Here is a 25,358-nt window from a genome sequence, read left to right as displayed (position 1 = left end):
TGCAAACAGAAACAGATGAAATGCTCTGCAAAGGAAATGCTACAATGTGATTAGTTCACTCCTATGAACGTTTCCTCTTAATCAGTACTTGCTGGCTGGGTATGAAAAGGGTACAGAAAGGCGGATCGTTTAGCTGGAAATTGAGAGAGTGGCTTTGTAAAAGTAAATCTGTGGCTACGGAGATGCTGAGATCCTGGGACAAGCTCCAGGGACATTTGCAAGGAGGAGCTCACTGGGATTGCTGATAGAATATCTGAGACCAGATGGGGTTGGGGGAAAATGCTTCTGTGTTTCAAGTTGGAGCAACGAGGTCGGTGGTGATGTCATTCACTGTGCTGAGGATGCTTGAGAGGGAGGACATGCAGAGATGTAGACACAAGAACTAAGGAAGAATGGTCCATACCATGTGGGTAGGGTAAAGTTATATTGATAAGAATTCTTCTACATCAAGACTAGTTCTTCACTCTTCAATACCCTTTTCTGTAAATGTTATTATTCAGGAGGGCCTACTCACTGTAGACACCAGATGCCCTTGATTGGCAAAGACATGATAATTCTCTTGGACCCAGAAACCATACTCTTATTTTTCTCCAAGGGAACATAAATATGACTTTTGAAAAGCCTTCAGTGGTGATAGAAAAATGGGGTAGACTCGTGTGTGCCTCGAGCAGCATCAATCAAACATGCAGCCAAGTTTTGATTACAAGATTTTTCTTTCTGGCAGGGCTGTAAGGAGGAGAAAAGGCACAGCTGGGTTTTCAACAGTAGGTGGGTACCACAGGCTCTGGAAATTGGAAAAAGGCACCTTTCAACTTGGAAATTGTGGTGATTTGTCTGGAGAAGTTAGAAAGACAATAAATATAAGCCTTAGCCTAATCCAAGCTCCTCATGATACCATTTACAAAGTAAGGAATTAGAGAGCAAGATGACTGGGCTAACAAACCTTGCCAAAGAGTTAGATGCTCAGCAGAGACCAGAAGGAATGGCTTCAGGCTTGTTAGTTGAATGATCTTATTCTCTTTATCTTGTATTTGTGGGTTACTTTTACTAGTATAGAAAGGAGAAGGAATTGTAGGAGTTTGGCAACCTCATTGCATAGAAAAATTGTGGGCAAATTTAAAAATGTATACAGTCCAGACTCAGAGATCTAGTTCTATGATAGAATAATAACTTAACATACAGAAGGCTCTGGGTTTGATCACAAACACCACAGGGGAAAAACGGGATGGAATCAAAGAGGGAAAGGAGGGAGAGAAGAAAGTTGCAGTCTTAGGCCAATTCTGAAATTTTGTTCAGTATGCTTGATAATTTAGGTTTTCAAAATAAGCCTTCCTTGAATCCGGTAAGATTACAAATTTCAACAAAAAAAATCATTTGACTAATGGCTGGGGTGTTAAATTGCTTCAGACTCTCCTCCGGCTGAAGCTGGTGAATTTCTTACTATATGACATTGAGGAAGTCACCTAGTTGGTCATTAGTATTAGTTTCCTATAAAAGGCAACACTTCTAACTTCCCATGCCCCACTGAGATGAAGAAAATACAGAGTGGATAGATTTGAGTGGAATGTGTTATGCAAAAGGTAGCAGAATGAGCTTTCAAAGAAGTCTTGTATTCTGTCTTGGGAAGGTTCCATCTGTATGGATTGGTTCAAGTGCCTACTGCCTTCATTCCTTAAAATGTGAATCCTTTCACACCGTGACTGCAAAGGGTCTCTTAGCTCCTGATTTATACATGGTATCTGAATAAAGTGGGCCATTAGGAGTAAAGGCATTTGTTTCACAAATAATCCAATAAGAGTGAGAGCTCAGTCTGTAACAGAAAGGAATCAGGAGACAAGCAGAGACAGCTGTCACAAGTGAGAGATCAAGATCGTGCCACCAAGGTGCCTTGGTCTTGTGAGTTGAGCTAACAGTCCTGTAGACTGAGCTACTTAAACAACTAACTGGCCTTTGTTACTCATAGTTCTCTGTGAGAGTATGGGTCCATCTCTTCTCTGAGAACATTCTTCCTTGTTTGTGAATGTTTTTTTTTCCATGTCCTCATAGGGAAGAGTGTAGACAAGACAGGCAAGGTTTTGTGCACCTTCATCTCCAGGCTCTACTCCATCATGAGGGTGCCATCTTACCTTCCCTCCTAATGCAATCATGTTGAGGAGTGGGGTTTTGCCACAAACTGGGGAGTTGGAGAGAGACAATCATTTTGTCTATAATAGTAACTGAATAAAGTAGAGTAGGTGGAATATTTTAGGCTTCAGGATCCCTCAAATAGGCCTTAGAAAGAAACCAAATTTCTTAGAACTAGAAATAACCCAAGGCATTCCGATTTTATGATATAATCGTGGTGTCTTTGGAATGTAACAAAATGGCCAGAAAGGCCCCATGGCACACAAGCTCCATACCATGACTCTGAAGATGAGGGCCATCAACTGTGAATCCAGAGGTAAGCAAGGTCATCAGATCGATGTACCCACCCCACAATACTTGGCCATGAGAAATGGGTTGGATGCATTCAAAGCAGTCTGGGGGGGGGGGGTGACCTAAACATTGTCATCTGATGTAGAGGTACAGGTGCTGAAAATCAAGCAAACAAAAACCCAGGAGATGGCCATTGTAATGGTTAATCTCTGTGCTCTACTTTGCTAGATGAAGAAACACATAGACATTAATGAGGCACAGCTTTGCCTACATCTGCCAGTATGTACAGAGAAGCTTAACTGAGGAAAAAGATTGAGAAAAAGACACTCTCTGAATATGAATGGCACCATCCCAGGAGATGGAGGCTGGTACTGAATAAAAAGAGAGAAAGGAGAAAGCCAGCTGAACACCAGCATTCCCCTTTCTCTGCTTCTTAATCTTTGGCAAAGTGTGCAAATAGCCTCCTGTTGCCACTGACAGTGCTGGTCACATGTCTTTGCCTTCCCTGCCAGGATAGACTGGTTTTCTCTCAACTGCCAGCCAAACTCTTCCTCCTCTTTTGACATTGTTTTTTGTCAGGTGCTTGGTCAGAAAAGGAACTAATACAGCCATGTAAATCCATCTGCTTTCCAAAGGAAATGAAAGCATGGCAAAGGAGGATCCGTGAACCTGGGAGAAGGGTAGGAACTCTTACAAAAGGACCCCAGTTGTCTAGGAAATGGGAATGCTATCCACCTCCCCTCACAATGCCCAGTTCAGGGCCCTCAGTCTCAATTAGGCTGCTTCTCTTGCTACCATACATCAATGTCCCTCTCTGTGTAGCTGCTGGTTCGCCACACAGGTCCTGTCACATTGTGTGGGCACAATCCCAAACACCCAACCTCCTTTTTCCCAATCCAATTCATTCTGTCTACACTCACCTCTGAGGTTATTAAACTGGCAAGGAAATGCATGAACTCTACATTCTTGACTCATTCCTCACTCTGGGCAAGGAAAGGGAAGACTGTTTCCATGGTTGAACTATTTCAACCAACTCAGAGAAAAATACCACATGAAGTAAAAATATTATCACCTTGGCCAAGCACAAGTTTTCCTTTGTAACCTCACTGACATACAAGGATTGATCCTACAACCTTGCTTCCTTCCTGGGGTCAGTGGCATTGTTGTTGCTCTACCTTTGAGGAATGCCAGTTCACCAGAGACATAGGAAGGGTCTCAACTATGAAAGGTGGGACAAAGCAGGGATTCCCCTGCACGATTCAAACTCTACAGGGCAAAAGAAAAGTTAAAGGAAACTGAATATAATAGGGGTATAAATAAGAGTCATTATAGTAAAATGAGGCAAACCCTTTACTAGAAAACAGTTTTGGAAGCCATCTTTAAGTATCATCTTTGTGGGGAAGAGTCTGCATACTAAATAATACATAGCATGCTCTTTCATTTGCATAGAGTTCCACAACTAACATATTCTAGTAAGATCTGTGTGCTGCATGCCACCTTCTAAGGAGATTTTATTAAAATATGTTATTCAATGTAAGGTCTTGGGAAGGGAACTTAGCACCACAGTCTGTTTCTTTATCTGTAAAATGGGGACAAAACTAGAGTTTTATTCTGTAAGATATGCTGGATTGATTGATTTGTTTGTCATTTGTCTTGAAATGTACCTGATGTTCTTCATTGCAAATCAGTGATTTAAAAATCAGACATTTATTTAATTCATAATATAGGCTATATGCTAATTCCTAAAAACTGCAAAGAGGAAAATGACATAGCTGCTACCTTCTCTGAGTTTCCAATCCAGTTGGAAAAACTGATTTCTCCAGTCATATTGACTTGTTTCTCTGATAGGAAAATAGAAGAATAACTCAAGCACACAGAAGGCACTGTCCAACTGTTAGTTAAAAGCATATATGGAACAGTCCATGTACCCTAATGTTAAGATGAGAACATGACACCAGAAAATGTCATTTCAGTGTTCACAGCATGAAGCACAAGCCTGTAATCCCAGGTAGCTGGGAAGTGTTGGTAAGAAGACCCAGGATTTCAGTGTCACCCATATGCTCAGAGGCCAGCTTGGATGACATGAGATCCAGTGTCAAAACGCACACACACACACACACACACACACACACACACACACACACACACTTAATCTCTCTCACACACCCAAAAGAAAGAAAGCAGAAACCAATTTAAAGCCACCATCTATGTGGTGGAGAGAGCCAGTGACCAAAAGATTATTTATATTTTAAATTAGAAGCTTATCTGTAACCACGAGTTTTGTGAATCAGAAGTGGATATGTTAAAACAGCCAAACTGGAAAGCACCTTCAGATCGCAGTGAGTCAGAGGGGAGTGGAATGGAATTTGCAGTAACAAGAACCCTGTGCTTTTGACTCCTATCCATCTGAAGCAGTCTCTGATCAGGGGCCACGTCTGGCCTGAGGTGGAGGGGCAGTTCTTCCAGGATAGTTTTGAGTCATACCTGCTCAAGGATCTGGTAAAAGGTATGAGCCTATTCCAAGGAAAAATGATCATGTAAACAAACAAAGCAGAGGTAGTGAGCTCATTGAAGAGATGGTCCTTTGAAGGTCAGGCAAGCCTCTCTTTCAGAACAATACAACACTGAACTCTTTCTCCTGCTCGTAGAAGCAATGAGTGTTAACAATTTTAGCAAATATGTCACCACAGAACAGGTGGTCTTCAAGTTCTATCTGATTCGTCAACTAACTGTGTGACAACTCTGGTGGCCCTCTGAAGTTTATGACGTCTTCCAGTGTATGTAGATGTGAAACTTTGCCCATAAACAGCCGAGTTGCTGTGCTATTCGTCAGCTCTCTTGGGAGTAGCAAGTCAAATATACAAGTCCTCCTACCACGGCTAATCTATAAACACCAGTAGTTCCAACTTCATGACCCACAATGGGACATTTGGCTAAATAGAACCAATTGCCCTGCCCTTTTAATTTCATTTGTGTGTGTGTGTGTGTGTGTGTGTGTGTGTTGTCCCATACATATGACATGTGTGTGGGGTCAAAGAACAACTCTGAATGTCAGTTCTCTCCTTCCAGCATATAGTTTCCAGTGGTTCAACTAGGACATCAGGATTGGCACCTTCATCCACAGAACCATCGCACTGACTCGCTTTTCTAATTTTTGTCACACATTCCTGAGGATCCAGTCTTTTCTTATGGGCCATTTGTTTCATGTCTCATCAGCAAATTCCTGAAAATACAATGCCTGGATGATGGAACCTGGGAGCAAGGGAGCTGCGTCCCAGTGGTCTGTGAGCCTCCTCCTCCGGTCTTTGAAGGCATGTATGAATGTACTGATGGCTTCAAGCTGAACAGCCAGTGTGTACTCAACTGTAACCAGGAAAAGGAAAGGGTAAGGCAGACTCTGTGAACTTCATTTGCATGAGACTGTGGACTAATTAACCTGTGTGACTATGGCCATGACAAGACTGCTCAGAAGAAATGATCTGAAAAAGCTAGCAGGCAGGTCAGAACAAGGCCAGGCTCTAATGAGGGGCAATAATATTATTCCATAGAGAGTTCCCAATAGCTTCTTAGTTCTTTGGACCATTCCCTTTCAACTTCAAAGTTTCCTTTGAGAAAAGGAGAAGAAGCCAAAGCAGAGGGCAACCAGGTTCATTTAAAACTATCCTAGGATTCTGATTTGGCAATGCAATCAACTCTCCAGCTTCTACTAACCTCACTTGGGCAGGAATGCAGGAATGGTGGATTTTTTCTTTATATGTTTTGTTTGTTTGTTTGTTTGTTTCAGTAGAACAAAGTCCCCAACAAAAACATGGATTGTTGAGCAAAGCACATCAAAGTGCTGTTTGACTATTACCCTCTCTAGGATGCTGGCACAAGTCTGGCCTGAAAAACACAGTCTTATCATGATTGTATGACTAAACTCGGTGTTATTTTTTTTAGACACTTTTCAAGTACTACACACACATACATGAGACAGGAAGTCAAGTAGACTTTGGAGGCAAAGATCAATGGCCTTCACTGTTCTTTTGGCATGTTTTTAACTTAATGTCCAGTACTTCAAATTACACAGAGCAGAACAGATGTGAAAAGAATGGGTCACAAACTGAGATCCAAATTCATTAGGCATGCTTGTGTTAACTGGCTAGTTAAGATAGGACGGAGTTCACCAGACAGAGGCAGAGTTATTGACAGCTCTGTATTTCCTCTCTTGTAGCTTATGGGTTTTAAGTTTCTCTGTGTTCCATCTAGGTAGAGTATACTTTGATTGTTTTGGTCAGTGGGGTGGGGTAGGGTGAGTCAAGAGTTACACCAGGCAGCAGGCATGTGGAGAAGGAAAATAGACTTCAAACAGGATTAAAAGCAACAATAATATGTGTATTTCAGTAGAACAAAAACAGACCTTTAGGAAAATTTATTAATTACTTTCACCACGCAAAACCCACCGTGAAAATAATTCAACATTTGCCACAAGCAACATTTGTGTGATCATATGGAAGAATCAGGGCAAAACAACACCATCTGGGGAAATTTTCTTAAAATAGCATAAAATACACAGCTCTGGTCAGTAGCTTATCATATCCTAATAGCTGAAGAAAAAGATACTGGTGGTAAGTTTCATGAGTGGAAAAATTGTTTCTGAGTCCTTCACTTAGAAGCAGCAAAAAGTTGTCTTGGGTTCCTTCCTTCCTTCCTTCCTTCCTTCCTTCCTTCCTTCCTTCCTTCCTTCCTCCCTCCCTCCCTCCCTCCCTCCCTCCCTCCCTCCCTCCCTTCCTTCCTTCCTTCCTTCCTTCCTTCCTTCCTTCCTTTTCTTCTTCCTCTTCTTCTTATTCTCTTCTTCTTCTCTGCTTATTGTTCTAATTATCATTTAGTCCAAGTTCCAGAAGTTAAAGGACATTGTCATTTAATCAGACCACTTTCCCCTCCTTAAAATGAAATTGACAAAATGGCAATAGTGGTGTTCTTTATCTCTGATATTATAGGCTCCGATCCTCTGCACTGAAGAGGGGCTATGGACCCAGGAGTTCAAGCTGTGTGAAAACCTGCAAGGGGAATGCCCACCACCCACTTCAGAGCTGAACTCTGTGGAGTACAAGTGTGGACAGGGATATGGGATTGGTAAGAATGGAAATCTGCTTGTGTCAACCACTTTGCTTTGGGACCAAGAGTGCATCCATCTGTGGTTGGATGTGTAGCTCTGGAAGGAAAGATAGAATGAACCGCTGCACCCATGTGATGCTGGGCTCCTGTATCACCACTATTGTCGAGGAAAGGATTATTTGAGATGGAACTCACTCCTGTTGTTCTTCTGTCCTGTTGTTCTCTAAAGAGGACTGGGTTCCAGAGCCTGGGGGCAAGTGCTTATTCAACTAATTGCAGTTAAAGTTGTTTGTGACCACAGATGACTTAGAATAAGGTTGACTCAACTTTACCCAAACTGGCCCTACAAATAGTAGAAAAGAGTTGCAGTTTATGGGAAACCTTATGAGATTGCATCTAAATTCTGAATTATACAGACCTGAAAGTTTCTTAAGGGAGTCCAACCCGTGCAACGTAAATGTGCACAATATGAATTAATGGGAAACCTCTGTGATTTTTGAATTAATTCTTCACTGTGTTCCAAGCATTTGTGCTATGATGTCTTTTTTCAGGCTGGGATTATGAGTGAGCTCAGATGTCTCCTCAATGGTGTTTCATGATTCTCACCCTCAAATTTTCTGATTTCTACATAAAATATTATATATATATATACATATATATATATATATGCTCCTAAAAATGATGTAACTGAAAAATATTATTTACCTAAAGACATGAACAATGTGAATTAAAAGAAAGTCATAGAGATTATATAATTTATAGATGAGGAACCAGAGAACCCCAAGAATGAATTTTATTTGAATAGGCTTTGAGAAGGTACTTGGATTTCCCATGTAAACAAACAGAACAAGAATTTGCTTTCAGAGACCAAAATCTCTGCTTCTGGTTTTGGCTCTTTCCTCCTTTACTCAAATAGATTTCTTGGTTGTTCATGTAATGATCTTCAGTGTGCCAACTGAGAGGATAGGAGGGGCCCGGAGGAAACATAGTAATCTCTTTAGCACCAACACCACCACATCCCTCACCTGCCCCAGCTAGTTAAGCTACAAGGTTACAGGTGCAGTAAATACAAGTTATTGGTTGGAAGAGCAGAATAATATTAGAAATGTTTAAAAGACATCAGAGTTTGGCTGGCTGAAACTGTGATTTGGGGATGTGGGAGTCTGCTAAACCAGGAATTGATCTCTTTAATTGTTGAATGCCTCAGTGGCATATTGATTCCTAAGGAGAGGATATACTGGGCCAGGCAGAGGAGGTGACACTTGGGAAAGGCAAAGAGTTAACTTGGCATGGTGGCTCTTGATCACCTCATATGACAGTATCCTCACAGATACACAGGAGGTGGATGTCAGCCCTGTCTATAACTACCATGATGTTATGTCTATAGTGTAGAAAGGAAGCTTTGAAAAAGACGGTGGAAAATTCATGTTTCTGCTATAAATTTCCATTCCTTTAGGAGCAGTGTGTTCCCCATCATGTGTAATCCCCCCTAGGGACCCTGTGATACTACCAGAGAATGTGACTACTGACACTTTGGAGCACTGGATGGAACCTATCAGAGTCCAGGTAAGGAAAGGGTCAGTTTTGCACGTTGTGGTTATAAGGCTGCTGACTGATACTCAACTGGCGGGACATTACGTGAAAGAATTTGGAGGCTCCCCAAATATCCTGGTATCAAATATGCATGTGGATGATTCCCATGATCAATGACAAACTATCAAGAAAGAAAAGGAGAAAAGTGACTGCGGGGGGGGGGCATAGGCCATTTAAAGGAAAAGAAAGAAGGCCCAAAGGCATAAACAACAGAGGAGAAAATGAATAATGGAAACATTACAGGAAATATTAGGATAAACTGAGGAAATGTGTAAAGATAAAAGGAGGGAAGAGAAAGGCTAGATTAGAAAAGGTCCAAATAAACTGCACACTGAGAGAAGATGGGAGGCAGACAGGGTGAGAAAAGAATTTACTTTCCCGTGTTTCACTCTCTTTCTAAACCCTGAAATCCTATCCCCAGGTCCTCTGCTCTTTACACTTAATCAGCAAAATCTGTTATGTCTCTGGCCTCCTCTCTAGCTCTTCCTTGACATCACTGCCTTCTGGAAGGCTCAATGGACTCTCTTTCTATCCCTGCATGTATCTCAGTCTCCATGTGAGGCAAACTGTCCTCCCTATTTCTCCTCAGAGCCTCTTCCAAACAATTTTTCATCCCTAGAATCTACAATACTTGAGACTAAAGCCAACAGCACAAAACGTTCAACACCCTCAAAGCCACTTTCCTTTGAGCCTTAAGTTGTACACTGCTCCTGGTCGTGGACCACTCTACTAGCTCCCAGGACATAGACACCCCAGATAACACCCCCATTAGAATGCTCAACCATTTTCACATCCATCATCTGATTCTTCTAAAACCTGTGTACTCGGATCTATATCCTCTTTCCTCCAAGGCTCTATCTCTCACACGCTTTTCTTAGGTCACGAAGTTTTCAATTGTGGCCTCCTCTTACCTATTTGGACACAATGACCTACATCTCAGGATATTTGCCCTTGTGACTCTTTCTGCACACAATGTTTTCCCAGATACGTGCATCATGTGTGCCTCTATTTCTTTCAAAGTTTGACTCAATTGTTATAAAGCCATCTTTGGCTCTTCTGGCTAAAATTCTAGCTTAGTTTTCTGGTACGTTTCTTAATTTTATTTTATTTTTCTCCTTGGAACTTATTAGCAGGTATTATGTATTTTACTTGCTTATTTCAAAGACTAGAATAAAATGAGGGATAGTATCTCTTTTGTCCATTGATATATACTTAGATTACAAGAGTGGTGCCTAGGAAATGCTAAGTGTTCAATAGCTATTTGTGAGATGAATTAAAAAGAAAAAAGAAAAATCAAGAGCTAAATGGAGAATATTTTGTTGTGAGTTGTGGCTTCTTAGAATGAGGTGGATGAGATACGGTTGCTTTATTAGACAGTTCAATTATATCCTTGCAAGCCTCTTTCTATAAATTCACAAAAACATGGCCTCTGGATCTATACGTTTTGTTTATAAATCATTCTTTACTTTCTTTTTTACCTCACTGGCTTGAGCCCTGATGTGATATTTCCTGTTAATGACTGGATTGCTATTTGGATCTGATTTTATTTTGATGTGATATGTACTGATTTGAAGTTCAGAAACATTGCATAATGCAATTAGTAAATCTGTGGTTTTGGACATAAGTTGTCCAGATGTTTTATACTGAGGCATCAGGGAAGCACTACGTGTAAGCATAGATGTGAGCTGTGTAAGAGTGCCCACAGGTCCCAGAAGAGAACAGGGGACCCCCTGGAACTAGGCTCACATATATGCGAGCTGTCTGATGTGAGTGCTGGGAACTGAATTCTGGTCCTCTGTAAGAGCAGAACACATTTTTAACTGCTGAGCTCTCCATCTGGCCTTGAAAAAAAATTGTTTTTCTTTGTATAGTATCATACAATCTGTTCACTGATCTTTCTCTCTATTCCTTCTTGTAAATGAGGAATATTTCTTTCTATGGATTATCTCAGAATCAAAAGAGAATCCTACAGCTAGAATGTAAATTGATTGACTCCTAAGAATCTTTCTCAATCAGTTGTCAAGTAAGGAAGCTTACCTTCCTTGTGTCCACCTCTTATCATCTGTAGTGACACTTCCCTGCTTTTTATGATTAGGGGATATGTTTCCAGTCATAGTGTTCTGGAGCACAGTTGCAGTTAGAGGAACTCTTGCATTGTATGTCATATTGGTATGGAAAACAAAATAAAATAAATTAGTGTCTTCTGATAATCTAAGGGGAAAACAGAGATAATGTGAAAGGTATATAAGACTAATTGATTTTTACCTTATAAAAACAAAAAAAAATTTATTCTTAAAAAACATAATGGTCCTCCCCAATCAGTGGATTTGGAAAGGGACAGGGAAGAGATGACGGAGGGAGGGAACGATTGGGAGGGAATGAGGGAGCTGGATACAGCTGGGATACAGAGCTAATAAAATGTAACTAATAATAAAAAAGAAAAAAAAAACACATAATACAGCAGTTAGAATTTCACAAGTTGAAAGCATAATTAGCAATAGTTTATGTGTTTCTTAATTCCAAATCAGGTTCCTTCACACGGAAATAAAATCAAACCAAATAGCAATCCAATGGTTAACAGTAAGTACCACAGTGGAGCAAAGCAAGGTGTTAGAGAGCTTCTTTACTGATTGTCGGTTCTTCCATTAACGCTCTATCAGGGAGCATGGCTTACAAAGCAGTCAAGGGAGCATTTGGGAAACTCGAATGCTATTGTAAAAGATAAATAAGAAAGCTCGATGGGCCTTATGAAAATGATGAAATGATCAGTGTATTATTCCTGGAGTCATCCATGATAAGACTACGTTCCAGCCACTGACGGGTTCATGGATTCGGTCATTTCATGGCACTTGGAGGTTCCTGAGGGGTGTCATCTCTAACCTTGCCTTCATAAATAAGAAGAAATACTTCAAAGACCTAAGCAATTCTGTTAAGTAAAACCCCATATTTTGAGTAAAACCTTGTAACCCAAATTCACTATCTCAGAGGTTTTTCTGTATTGTACCCAGTCTTCAGCTTGGGTGTTCTTTCAAATCACGTGGCAGTATATACATTATAGATAGTGTATCCTCCTAAAGGCTGTGATGCCTCAGAAAGCATAAGAATATTTATTACATGCATCCCAGAAATTCCACTGAGCACCTCAAGTGTAATAAGTCATTACCCTTACAAATAAGATAATCGCAGCATAATTTCTTAAAGTTCTAAGAACACCTACTTTGAGTAGAGTTCATTTGTTTAGCAAATAATTGTTGCCTCTTTCATGGAACTCACCGCTGTCTATCATATTTCAAATCATTTTGCATCTAACAAGACTACAAAGAAAATAATTAAATTATATGCTTTTCAATTCTGCTTCAAATGACTTCATTCTTTTTAACAAGTGTGATAGCTCATTTTAAAAAACACTTGGTCTCCAAATGTCCATACATGATTAAGATTTTATATCATTACACATGTGTAATTATATGTGTAAAGATATATAGACACACATACATATATATATATATATGTGATTTGAATCTTATCACTAATGAATAAGATCAGAAAGATTTTACTATTTATATTTTACATATACATTGCTAGGTAATCTCCCCAAAGTTTCATAGTTGTGAAGCAGCGGAGAAAGTATTTAAGCAATGTTCTTGAATCCAAATTGTATGACAGTCTATGTTTTATCACACCCATAGCAATCTTTTTTCCTTCTATCTGTCTGGCATAGTTTTACTGTCAAGCAGAAAATAGGTCATTCTTTTCAACCACAAAACACACCAATCATACATTTCCTTCCTTATCGTGACATCTAAAAAAAAACCATTTAAAGAGAGATATTTCCCTATAACATTACTTTTCTTTTTTTATGACAGACTTTGCTGTTTTGTTTTGCTCTTAGAGAACAGTGAAATATGGTTTTAGCTGTCTGTAGTTTATTTTTCTTTCTCTAGAGAGCCTGTTGGTTTTTATTCTTGCAAATAATACCTGAGTTTTAGAGTATTATTCATTTTATTAAAAGAATGATATCTTAAGACCTACAATGTCTGGGGTTTTGATGACAAAACCCAAGGAACAACTGGCATCCAAAGAGAAAATAAAGTAGTAGATCTCAGAGTCTCTGTGTGCTCCCCTTCAAAGGAAGGAAGGAAATACTATTTATCTTGGAGTGTTCTTATGAAGTTGAGGAAAAACACACATGAAACACACAACATAGTTCCCGGTAGATATTTCTTAAGTTTAAATGCTATTTGAACTTATTTAGTATAAATTTTACTCCTTCAAAATATCCTCCATCTCTGTTAAAACCGTAGCACCTAATTCTATGGGACAAATATACACACACACTCACACACGCGCGCGCACACACACTGGCATTTTAGTTTTACAAGAACATGTTTTTTTGTGGGAGGCAGCAAGCCAGAGTCTGAAATTCCAAGATGGACCTTTGAGATGGTAGCCAGGCAGTGGGATCTGACAGAGCAGGCAGGGTGCTTTGTGCTGAGTCAGTGCTAATACTGTAGTTCATGCCCAACACCCAGAAATGGCCTTCTGCCTGCTGTTTCCTGAAATCTGATTTCGCTTCGCAATAGACCAAGGTCTCCAAGCTACTTGAGAGTGTGGGATGAACTAATGCAGACAAAGAATACTTTGCTATTTTCAAGTCTTTCTGTTTTCTTCTCTTGATTTCTTTCTTTTCCTTTGTCATGCTAATCCCAACTTCACATTGAGCACAGAGGTTCTCAGAGTAGATAGAAACCTCACTCTTCATCCAAGTGTCATTTTTTTTTCTACGATTGAACATGGTAGAGTGAACATGGTGGCTGTAGAAAAGCAAAGTGATTACTTCCAACGCGCAAAGGCATCTATCATGGCCTCTCACTCCCGCATATTTTGTCTCATAAATTCCTACTTCAGAGACCAAAGAAAATTTCCCCTTCTATTTTTAAAGTATGTGTTAATCAGGTATAAGTTAGTGAGACTTCCCCAAAACTACATGGGGTACTTTTGGAAACACTCTAAGACCCCCCTGCAATCCCTGTCAGCCTCCCAGCTCCTCAATAACCTCATGACATCAGAACCTGTCATTTTCATTTTGGTTTGCTTTCCAAACCAAAATTAATTAATTTGGTTTCCCAAATTAATCCTGAAAGGACTAGTAGTTTTCTTTTTCCTTTTTAATAAACAAAATAGTTTAAAGCCAAAGAGAAACAGGTGAGGATGGGGGCAGATGTTTTACTGTGCAGAAACTGTGACTTCTCAGTGTATAGTCATACCCTCGCTTCTTGGTATCACTGTTCCTCCATACATACCTAGCCTAACCCAGATGGACAATCAATTCTGTTATTCTCATTCCTTTTCCTAAAACTGAGTATATGCAAAATCCTTCTATATATGCAAATGCGTGAATTTGACATTACTCGCTGATTTTTAAATGTTAATTCAGTTTTTAAAGTAGTTCAGACTGGCATGCCTCTTTAATCTGTGTAAGTTGCTAAAAGTGAGTAATATGTCTGTTGTACCCATGTTAGATGCTAAATCCTTGAGAAAATATGGTCCTATTCCTGTCCTATTTTTTATATTGACTTTCAAATAAGTGACACTTTATAAGCACTGGCCAACTGCTAAGTGCAATACTACCTCACTCCCCCAACCCCCTGTTCTTTTACATCTTCTGTCCTGTGAAAGTCATCTGTCCCATAATCACAGTCCTTATCTGTAAAAATAAACATTGATAAAAAAACAGTTGCAAATGCTTTTCAAAACCATGCATATTGGAGCTACAAAAAGGAAGTGAATCACTGTGGCTAGATTGTCTTTTGATGGTACAATGATGTGTCACTGAGACAATGTGCAGAACAATGCTATGCTTTATTGCTTTATTTAGGGTCATGTACATATGTAGCAATGAGAAAATTGTCACAAACCTGGGTGGTGGCAGAATCTGCAGCCTGATATGATTAGCAGTCCATTTTGCCAATTAACTTCCTGACTTAAAAACAACAAAAACAACAACAACAACAACAACAACAAAAACAAACTAGGCAATTTTCTGTTATAGCCTAAGGCTGGCAAAGTGTTGGTCTTTTCATGTTCAAGAAGAAATCACTAAGCAATAGCATTCATACAGCTTTATGATCATTGGAAGATTCCTTAATGATCCCACCCAAATATCCCTGTCTGCTTCCCTTTTGTTTTCTCATTTTTTTTTTGTTCTTTTTCCTTTTTGTCTTTTTTTATTTCATTGGATTTCAAATGTCCCAACACTGAGAAAAACTGCCAGCTATTTTTTTTTTTTTTAATGTAAAACGTAAAGCTTTTTTTTTTTTTTTTTTTCTTTTGGAAAGCTTGAATCTAATCCTTGGTGCACCATTGTTCGGTGCACCTTGGTGCACTATCAGTCCATCTGAGAAGCTGATAGCATAGGCTGTTAGTAGCATAAGAGTTGAGAGTAAGAGTTGTAGTGCATGTTAGTAAATAGAAATAGTAGGAAATTCAAAAGAGGTGTTGCCAATAGAGAGAAAGAAAGGATAGTTATGTTGGAAGGATCTATATTGATTTGTGCCCTGGAAACAACAAAATTTTAAAAGACCTAGTGAAGCTGAGAAGAAGAAAACATTTCTCTATTATTCTGCATAGATTAACCATATATATAATATATAATATGTAATATAATATGAAATATATACTATATAATATGTAATGTGTAATATATAATATGTAATGTGTAATATGTAATATATAATACATAGATTTATAATGCACATTTGAAATTTGCCTGAAGTATTCCAGAAAGTAAGAAAATCAAATTTGTGTCTTCCAGGAACGATTACTTCCCTGTTTGACTCACTGTTTTCCTCCTGATTCACTTCCTTCTTGCCTCTCCAGTATGCATGATTTTGAAAAACTTTGCAGTTGTCTTGTTATCAATGACCAGTAGTTCTATTCATATAAGATAAGCGTATGTTTATAGATAAGGGTTTTGTTTGTAGGATGGGTGACATTCCCAGTCCAGAAGAGATAGAAAAATGAGAGCCCAGTATTACATTTAGCAGTTGGTCAGTGTTTAGGAGGTGAAAAGGACAGGAAGAGCAGCCGATTTTTTTCAAGGATTTGGCATCTAGGATGGGTACAGCAGATGTACTACCCATTTAGCAACTTACACAGAGATTAAAGGGGTATGCCTTTAATTAACATTTACTGAAGTAACTGAGTTAACATTTAAAAATCAGTGAGTATTGTCAATCTCACTATTACAAATTTGTCTTACATTTGCATATATGAAAGGATTTTAAATTATACTCAGTTATAGCAAAAGGAATGAGAATAGCAGACTTGACTATCCGTGTAGGTTAGGTTAAATAATTTAAGGGTGCACCCAAGCAATGGAATACTATGCATTCAACATCCTAGAAACTATACAAAAAGTGCAGTTAAGACTGTTTGCAAAACAACACTAATTACAATTATAATACAAATTAAAAGGATTATAACAGTCAATAAACAGTTTGAGGAAATAACACACCGCATGAATGTACATGTACATGTTCAGGGTATATCTTAAGGAAAAAAAAAGCTAGAAATAGGAAGGAAGAAGTCAGTCAATTGAGGGGACAGAAGGAGAGGTAGGCACCTGGAGGCTAATACAAACTTTGATATGCTGATGGCTGCCACAGGTATATGTAAATAGAGACCCATCTGTCCTCCTTTTTCAGGGGAAAGAGAAATGACTCCTTTTGGCAGATGGGAATTCATTTCACAAATTTCTGAGGCATCCTGCTTTATCTAACCTCCAAAAGCCCTTCTATAGTCCAGCTTGAGCTGTTTCTGGGCGTATGTTCTGACTGAGACCTAACATTCCAGGCTTTTGTTGGCAATAAACTGTGACTCATCTCTTCTGTCACAGCTTCACAGCTGGGAGTGGGGAGGGACATCATGGTGGTCCAGGAAGGTAGGGAGTGGGCGAGGAGTCAGGCAATGGCAGGAGACTTCTGGAAAGTTCCTCAAAAGCATTTGCTATGCTCATCCAACCTGAAGAGACAAGAATCAACCACATTGGCTGAACTGATTAACACTAGGGACTATTTTACATCAGCTTTCAGAAGTCTGGGGCGTGCTGGTTTTGTAGGGCCACCTGGGCCCTAGCTAGGCAAACAGATTTGGGCACAGTTTGCAGGGTCACAGTTGATTCCTGAATGGTGTCTGTCAGATGAGTGCCTCTGCTGGAACAGACACAGACTAGGGACAGTGTTAGCATGATCACTGTCTGTAACCTTTGCTGAAATCCACATTGTAGGAAAGTAGTAACAAGTGTCTGCAAACAGTTGGAGTAGACTCATGTCTTTCAGCTGCAACAAAATGAAGCCCGAGACATTACCAACAGAACAGGCATAAACATTCATTTGTAATGGGACAGAAATTTCTTGGCAGGAAAGAGAACAACAGGGAAGAAGATCTTGAGGGCTCAAAAGATGGTTTTGGGTAAAAGCAAGTACACTCTTCCCTCTCTTCCTAGGACTGGGCAGATATGGATTGGACAGAGATGTTTTTAGTACAATGAGAAGCACATTTAAATCTATATTTAGAAAACCACCGAAGGAAATTTACAGTTTTGTGCCTATAACAATAATAATAGCCATTGCTTTGCCAAGGCTAGATTAATAACTCCCCGGAACTCCATTTATCAATGTTAAACCTTGAATTTTTGAAGTCTTGACATCAGATGTATCATCTGTAAGTCTCATTTTTCATGTACTTTAAATCACTCCCTCAGACCGTCACAACGTGCATTTACACATCTTAAATCATTTTTCTTAGCCTTTCGCAAGATCCACACAACTTTAAACTATTTCCCTTTCATTTAGAAACATCTAATAATTTACCATGAAGTATAGGTGGTCGATTATTGAGAGCAGTCATTGACAAGCAAGTTCCTTTAAAAGGGGCAAGAGTATAAAAAGCAAGTTTTCAGTCAGTAAGAGTAGTATGATAGCTTGAGGTTGCTGTTATTGAACCTTGTGTGCGAGTTCGTCTTTTCCAGCAGGTGGCCTACCAAATCTGGAAAAATGGTGAGGCCTACTTGTACTTTTGCTATCTTAACAGCAGGCCTGCCAGGAAGGTAAACCTGTCTGTGAGTTTATCCATCTCAGCAGGAGACCTAGTAGCTCTAGGGAAAGTAAGGTCTGGGTTTTACTATTTTTTTATGATTTTTTTCTTTTATTTTTCTTTATTAATTACACTTTACTCACTTTGTATTCCCCCCCCCATGGTTCCCTCCCTCCTCCTGTCCCAATCCTTCCCTTCCTCCACCCTCTGCATGCATGCCCCTCCCCAAGTCCACTGATAGGGGAGGACTTCTTTTCCTTCCTTCTGATCCTAGTCAATTAGGTCTCATCAGGAGTGGCTGCCTTGTCCTCTTCTGTGGCCTGGTAATGCTGCTTCCCCCTCAGGGGGAGGTAATTAAAGAGCAGGCCAATCAGTTCATGTCAGAGACAGTCCCTGTTCTTATCACAATGGAACCCACTTGGATACTGAACTGCCATGGGCTACATCTGTACAGGGGTCTTAGGTTATCTCCATGCATAGTCCTTGGTTGGAATAGCAGTCTCAGGAAAGACCCCTGTGCTCAGATTTTGTGGTTCTGTTGCTCTCCTTGTGGAGTTCCTGTCCTCTCCAGATCTTACTGTTTCCCACTTCTTTCCTAAGATTCCCTGCACTCTGCCCAAAGGTTGCACATAAGTCTCAGCATCTACATTGATAGTCTGTAGGGCAGAGCTTTTCAGAGGTCTTCTGTGTCAGGCTCCTGACTTGTTCCCTCTTTTCTCCTTCTTCTGATGTCAATCCTCTTTGCCTTTCTGGGTAGGAATTGAGCATTTTAGCAAGAGTACTCCCTCTTGATTAGTTTCTTTAGGTGTACAGATTTTAGTAGGTTTATCCTATATTATATGTCTATATGAGTGAGTATATACTGTGTGCATCCCTCTGCTGCTGGGATAGCTCACTCAGGATGATCTTTTCCAGATCCCACCATTTACCTGCAAATTTCATGATTTCCTTGTTTTTTATTGCTGAGTAATATTCCATTGTGTAGATATACCACAATTTGTGCATCCATTCCTCCACTGAGGGGAATCTGGGCTGTTTCCAGCTTCTGGCTATTGCAAATAAGGCTGCTAAAAACATGGTTGAGCAAATGTCCTTATTGTGTACTTGAGAATCTTTTAGATATATGCCTAGGAGTGGTATAGCTGGATAAGGACATTTGAGTTTTACTTTTAAAACCAATTCAGGATGGCAGGTAATTGTGTCTCAGCCTCAGAGCCTGAGACTCATAGGCTCAGAGTTGAGCCTAAAAGACCCAACTCAGGTAATTGAAACGTTTTTTTTTCAAGTTTCTAAATTTGTATAATCAGCAAGCAATGTGTTCATCCTTTGTACCCAAAGTTACTATGAAGCCAGACTGTTTGGAAAGCAAAAGCAGACTTTGTAGCTTTCACAGAAATCTGAAAAGACTAAATCTGAGTAGGAAGTTTAAAACCAAGTGGCCTCTGTATCAATTAAAATGACAGAGACATACCTGCTACCTGGACAGCCAGCCTGGAATCCTCCATGGTGATCTCAATGGCCTCTTGGGGGCAGAGGCTGTCTTCAATTGCTATAGAGGATAGCGGGACCCATAAGATTGGCAAGATGTTTCTGTGGAGGAGAAACTTGAGGAACTAGCCTACTTCAGTGAGGCAGAGTCAGGGAGTCAATCTAACAATGTTCACAGTTTGGGCAAGGTCCTGGTGATAGGCCTGGCATGGGACAATTCTTTGCTCGGTAGTCAGTGCTATGACACTCAAAGTACTAAGAAAATTGTGGTACCCTAGGGAAGGAAGAAGATAAAAGTGGCACAAAGTTCCTCCTGTGAGGGCTTTGGCCTCCACACTACCCAGCAGGGTTAGTGGCAGGCACTTTCCACGCACACAGCAAAAGCACTGGGGTTGGATGGTGGAACAAGAATGGGAGTAACCATTCCCCCCACAGACCTAATGTCTCTGTTCCCTTTGTTTCTTTTTCAGAGCATTGTGTGTACCGGCAGGCGTCAGTGGCACCCAGATCCCTCCCTGGTCCACTGCATCCAGTCATGTGAGGTACGTGGGCTTGACCTTCCCGTGTGGAGAGCTTTGAGTCACCCGAGTCCCTCCAACCCAAGACCCCGTTTCTTCTGATCCCTATTTTCTTCTTTGGGTTTCTTACATGTAGTTGCCTCCCAATCTCAAACTTATAGAACTTAGGATTTCTGAACTCAGTTTTATTTCAGTAAAGTCTTCAGTCGCTTAAAAGGCAAGCCAGAATTATTTATGGCCTTGGGATTCTGTAACTATGCCTTGGTTGAAATTAGTTAAATAAGGATTTTACTAGAGACAATTTTGTTCAGCCAGCAAAGTGCCTAAAACCGACTTTGGTGTGTGTGTGTGTTTGTATGTGCATGTGTGTGTGCTCACACTTATATAGTCAGGGTATTACACTGCAGCCACTGTTGTGCAGACTAGACCTCGTGGTAATCTTTCTGCCTCAGCCCTCTAAGTGTCAGGATTATGGGTATGTAGGAGCCAAATTCGAGATTCATATGTAAAACGTCATACATACACATACTCCAAATTAAAATAAATACAAATATTCTCTTTGCAAAGCTTTTTTTTTTTTTTTTTTTTTTTTACAAAAGAAGACTATATGGAAGTTGTGGCCATGGTTAGCTGGACTTGAATAACAGGTATAATCCCAGAACAGACATTACTCCCATCGTCACACTGCTCATGTCTTCCTATGGTCATTTGTTCCTCCTTTGCATTGCCTGAGAGGTCATACAGGTATCTATGCAAATGTCTATGTAGACCTATATTCCACTATTGAGTGCTCTGACCTAAATCTTTTCTATGTAAAGAACAAATCCTGACTTCCTTCCTCCACAGTGGATTTCTTTGTCAGCGAGTCATTTCTGGTACAGTGACTTCTTTAACCTTACACAGAAGAGTCTAGAATGAATCGGAGCATTGCCTAGAGAAAATGACACTGAAAAGGAGGGTACACACATAGCCTATTTATGTAAGCACTCCAATCCTAGGAACACCTAGTGGCAAATACAAACATTCTAGTCAGGTACTGCCCTGTCCAGTATAGCTCTAGGGAAGGTCCTGGAGGACATGGAGAAAGAGTGAAGAAAAGACAGGCAGGCAGATAAACAGACAGACAGATACACAGACAGACACATGGATGCACAAAAAAATCGGGATCACATGGGCTAGAAACTCTGATTTCTAGAAGTGTAATACCCTGAGAAGTTCAGTGTTTTTCATATAGAGTTCAACAGAGGTGGGGTTATTGCAACTGAACAAGGAAGCTGAGTTTATGATAGATGGCTGGATCAAGGGAACAAGTTTAGCTAACCTCATTAGGAGTAGTCTCCGTAGGGGAGCAGTCTGCAGGCCATAGACATCATACTTGGTCCTCCCTGGAAGGCTTTGCCACCCCTCTGAGTGGCCATTCCCACATAAACGGCACACATAAGCTCAGGACTTCACTCACTCAGGGCTTTCTCCACTACCTGTCAGTCACTGCAGATTTATTCATCCTTGGAAGTCAAAAAGCCACTTTGCAGCACTGCCCAGATATTTTTGGCTCCTTGGAGGGTGTTAAAGAGAGTGCCTTTAACTGCCATTGATTTCCAACAATCCCTTCAAACACACCCAACCTGCATGCAGGCATGCATGTCAGTCCTTTGTTCTGTATCTCAGAGTCTCTTGATGTAGTTCTGGGAAACTGGGATCCACATGAGACCAGAGAGAGGGAAAGGGTGGGGTTTAAGAGAAAAGAGAAAACTTGATGGGGGAAAGATACCCATAAAACAACATTCTGAGGATACATGAGGGCTAATGCTAGCGTGGAGTGTGCTGTGTTATGGTGCAGGGCCAACAGAACAGCTCATCTTCTGCCATCATTAGAAAAACAGATGGTGGCGGGGTGGGGTGGGGTGGGGAAGCAAGGGGAGGCAGTGAATCATCCACTGGGCAGGGGGTGATGGAGAGAGAGGAGGCCAGGGAAAGAGGGAGATAAACAGACAGAGGACTTAGGGAATCTGGACAGAGATCAAACAGATCCTGAGAGTTCCCTTCTGTTGTTTCTATGCATCATCACAAGTAGGAGGGTGGATGTCAGGGCTTGGGGCTGGCTTCAGTGCTTTCCAGAAGATTGCAATCCAGAGCTTTCCATGCTTGTCCTTTCTCCTGACCTGTACCTCAGCGTGTCCTCTAGAATGATCTAATATCCAGAGCTTCCTAGGTAGCTACAGTTTCTTTGAGGATGCCACGAGAAATGGAGCTCTCCTCTCTCTGGTTGCTTCCCCTCACACACTGCTGTCACGGGTCACAGTCCCTCTGACACGCCTGTGTTTCTGTGAGGCCCTTGACTAGTGTCTTTGTCATCACCTGGAGACTCGGTAGACTGTATCTTTTTAAGTCCATGGTACACCCACTGTTTTAGAAACTGCACAGGGGTAGCAATCTATATCTATCTTGACAAGCAGGGCATTCTGGAAGCCACTGTGCAAGCCTAAGAACCACTATCCCAGCCCTTGGGAGGAGACTAGGAGTTAATAGTCTGGGCATCCCCATGATGAAGCTTTCTTTGTCCATAAATAAGTATACTCTCCTCTACTCCCTCCTGCCCTCCTTCCCTTTCTCTCTCCCTCCCTCCTTCTTCTCTCCATATGTGTGTATGTATCACACACATGCATACCCACACACACACACACACACACACACACACACCATACACATATACTCATATGCATCTGGGTATACAAGCAGATGGAGGACAGAGATTGATATTGAATGTCCTCCTCAGTAACTTCCTATTGCTTTTAGAGATTTTTAGAGACAGAATCTCTTTCTGAACCTCAAGTTGGTTGATTAGGCTTTGTGACCTAATCAACCAATCAAGTACTCTCCTCCCTCTGCCCCCTAGATGCTGGGATTAGAGGCGCATGCTGCTCTACAAGGCTCTTTAAGGGTTCTAGAGATCTGAACTCAGGTGCTCATGCATACACAGCAAGCAAGCCCTTCATTGACTAAGCCATCTCAGCCTCAGAAATAGTTCTGTTTAACCTTATTTACATGCTGATTACCCTATACTACCATGAATAATCTAGCCTGTTTTTTCCCAGGTTCTCTGGGTTAGGAGAGGTGAAAAGCTGGCTATTTGTTTCTGGTTTTTTTTTTTTTTTTTTTTTTTTTTTTTCAACAGATGCAAAGGAGAAGAAAGTCATTTAAAGGGAGGAGGATAAAGCAGAGCAAATTAGAGTAACAAGTACCCTTAGGGAGGGAAAGAGAAGAGAGCATAGGTGAGGGATAGAATGTTCCTGGAGGCATGAGTAGTGAGAAATGCAGAGAGAAGAGGTGAAAACGAGGAACAAAAGAGAGGGTGAAACTGGAAAGTTCCTGATGCAACTTGGCCGGTTTTTAATACTTTACTAGAAAAAGTTAAACATGTTAGCACCAAAGGCAGATGGAGGGAAAACATACCCAGGGGCAAGAAACAGAGGGCCTGCTAGGTGAGAAATTTTGCAAAGCACAATGTATAATCTGTGCTGAAATTAAATACTCTATGACCCGTAATCTAGACAGGACTTCATTTTGCAACCCAGTACTAAATGTTAGTCTGAAGTGTCTCCTGACGCCACTCAGCCTTGTACAAGCGTGCCTCATGCAGTATTCCTTCTAGTGAGTTAAGGCAGTAACCTTATCCCACAGGCTCACTGCCCCAGGCCTATGGAATATGCCAACGGTACAAATTACTTATATCACCTCTCCTGGGCCACAGCACTCTTGCCATTAATTCTCTACCATTCTGTGTTTCTCACACTCTTTAAGGAGCACCTTCAGGAATTTCTCCAGAACAACCAAAACAAAAACTGCCAATGTAACTTCATCTTCTTATGATTTGTATTCCCCCTTTCTTCTGTAGAAAGCATGTGCCCTATAGATCTGTAGTCCAAGTTTGTTCATTCTTCAGTTTTCCTTTTTCTAGTTCTTGAATTTGGCCTTCATGACCTAAATTTTGTTGCTGTTGTATTTTTCTATCGTATTCCATGAGTTATAAACGAACAAGAATTGGCAAGCTGGCAGGAGGAAAAGTTTTGAAGTCAGATAACTCTAGGTTCAGTTTTTACCTAAGTTAGCGATGTGAACCTCAGAGTCTTGATCTGAACTAACAGATGAAGAACAGAGCTATTTCCAGGAGTTGGTGAATAAACACAGTCAAAAAGCACTGTGTGTCATAATGCGTTCTTATGGCTGTCACGTTTGCTATATGTTAGCCAGTCCATTAAGGTTAGCTGAATGATCAAAGCCTAAATTAGGGACAGTGTTTTTCATATGATCTCAACATAATTAGGCATAAACCCCGAAGATGGGGAAAATAAAGTAAGTTAAGGAAAACAGGACATTCCTATGGAGTGCTAGTGAGATGCATAAGCCACAAGTCTCCTGGAGACAGTCAACCATTGTGTCTAATCAGTCATTGGATCAGCTTGTCAGCAGATCGTTGAGTCACTCCACTGCTTTAGTCTTCCCTTTGCTGTCTGCGCTGGAGTCTATTCTGCTCCCATATGAGCCATTACAGTAGATCCCTATCGGTTCGGTTCTCCTTCCAGACCTGTACCCAACAATTACTTTATTAGCCATTACTGCTACCACAGCATTTTCTGTATTGTCCTTTCTTTGTTCCCCAAACCATCCTGGGAAATCCCTATTGTTTTTATACTTCTGTCTGTAGTGAGTGGGTATATAATAAAAGGCTTTTCTCTTATAGACCCATGTCTGTTTCAGTCTGTATACATTCTGCAGCTCAGACAGGAAAAGCCTTATGTCCTATAGCATTCTAGAATGTGCATGGGCTTTGCACTCTGGATCTACTCCTGGGATTAGATATTGACTCCATTTACTGGGCGACTCTCCACCCAGAGTTGTCTCATTTCCTTCAACCAAGGTTTAATATGATTTCCAAAAAAAAAAAAAAGTGTTCATGTAACCTCTATCATAAAGTTGTGAAGATAAATGAGATGCCATGGGTGGTGAAATCATCTAATGTCTTATGCATAATAAATTCTACCCATGTCATGCCTTTAATCCTAGCACTTTAGGCAAATGGATCTCTGCAAGTTCAAGGCCAATCTGGACTACATAGGGAGCACCAGGACAGCCAGGGCCACATAGAGAGAC

At 40.6% G+C, this 25,358-nt stretch overlaps 1 protein-coding gene across 1 annotated transcript in view; it reads left to right on the top strand.

Moving 5' to 3' along the window:
• The window catches only part of Pappa2 (pappalysin 2), a 254,931-nt gene that overhangs the window by 185,067 nt on the left and 44,506 nt on the right, over window positions 1–25,358 (top strand). Inside the window, exons 18-21 of the mRNA XM_060364529.1 lie at window positions 5,632–5,800; window positions 7,395–7,530; window positions 8,969–9,078; window positions 20,160–20,231. Of these exons, the coding sequence (XP_060220512.1) occupies window positions 5,632–5,800; window positions 7,395–7,530; window positions 8,969–9,078; window positions 20,160–20,231 (487 nt within the window). The remainder of the gene's footprint in view (window positions 1–5,631; window positions 5,801–7,394; window positions 7,531–8,968; window positions 9,079–20,159; window positions 20,232–25,358) is intronic.

The sequence above is a fragment of the Meriones unguiculatus genome, chromosome 11 (assembly GCF_030254825.1).
Source record: "Meriones unguiculatus strain TT.TT164.6M chromosome 11, Bangor_MerUng_6.1, whole genome shotgun sequence".
Taxonomy (NCBI): domain Eukaryota; kingdom Metazoa; phylum Chordata; class Mammalia; order Rodentia; family Muridae; genus Meriones; species Meriones unguiculatus.
The sequence above is the reverse complement of the archived record's forward strand: the minus strand, read 5'-3'. Positions and strand labels throughout refer to the sequence as shown.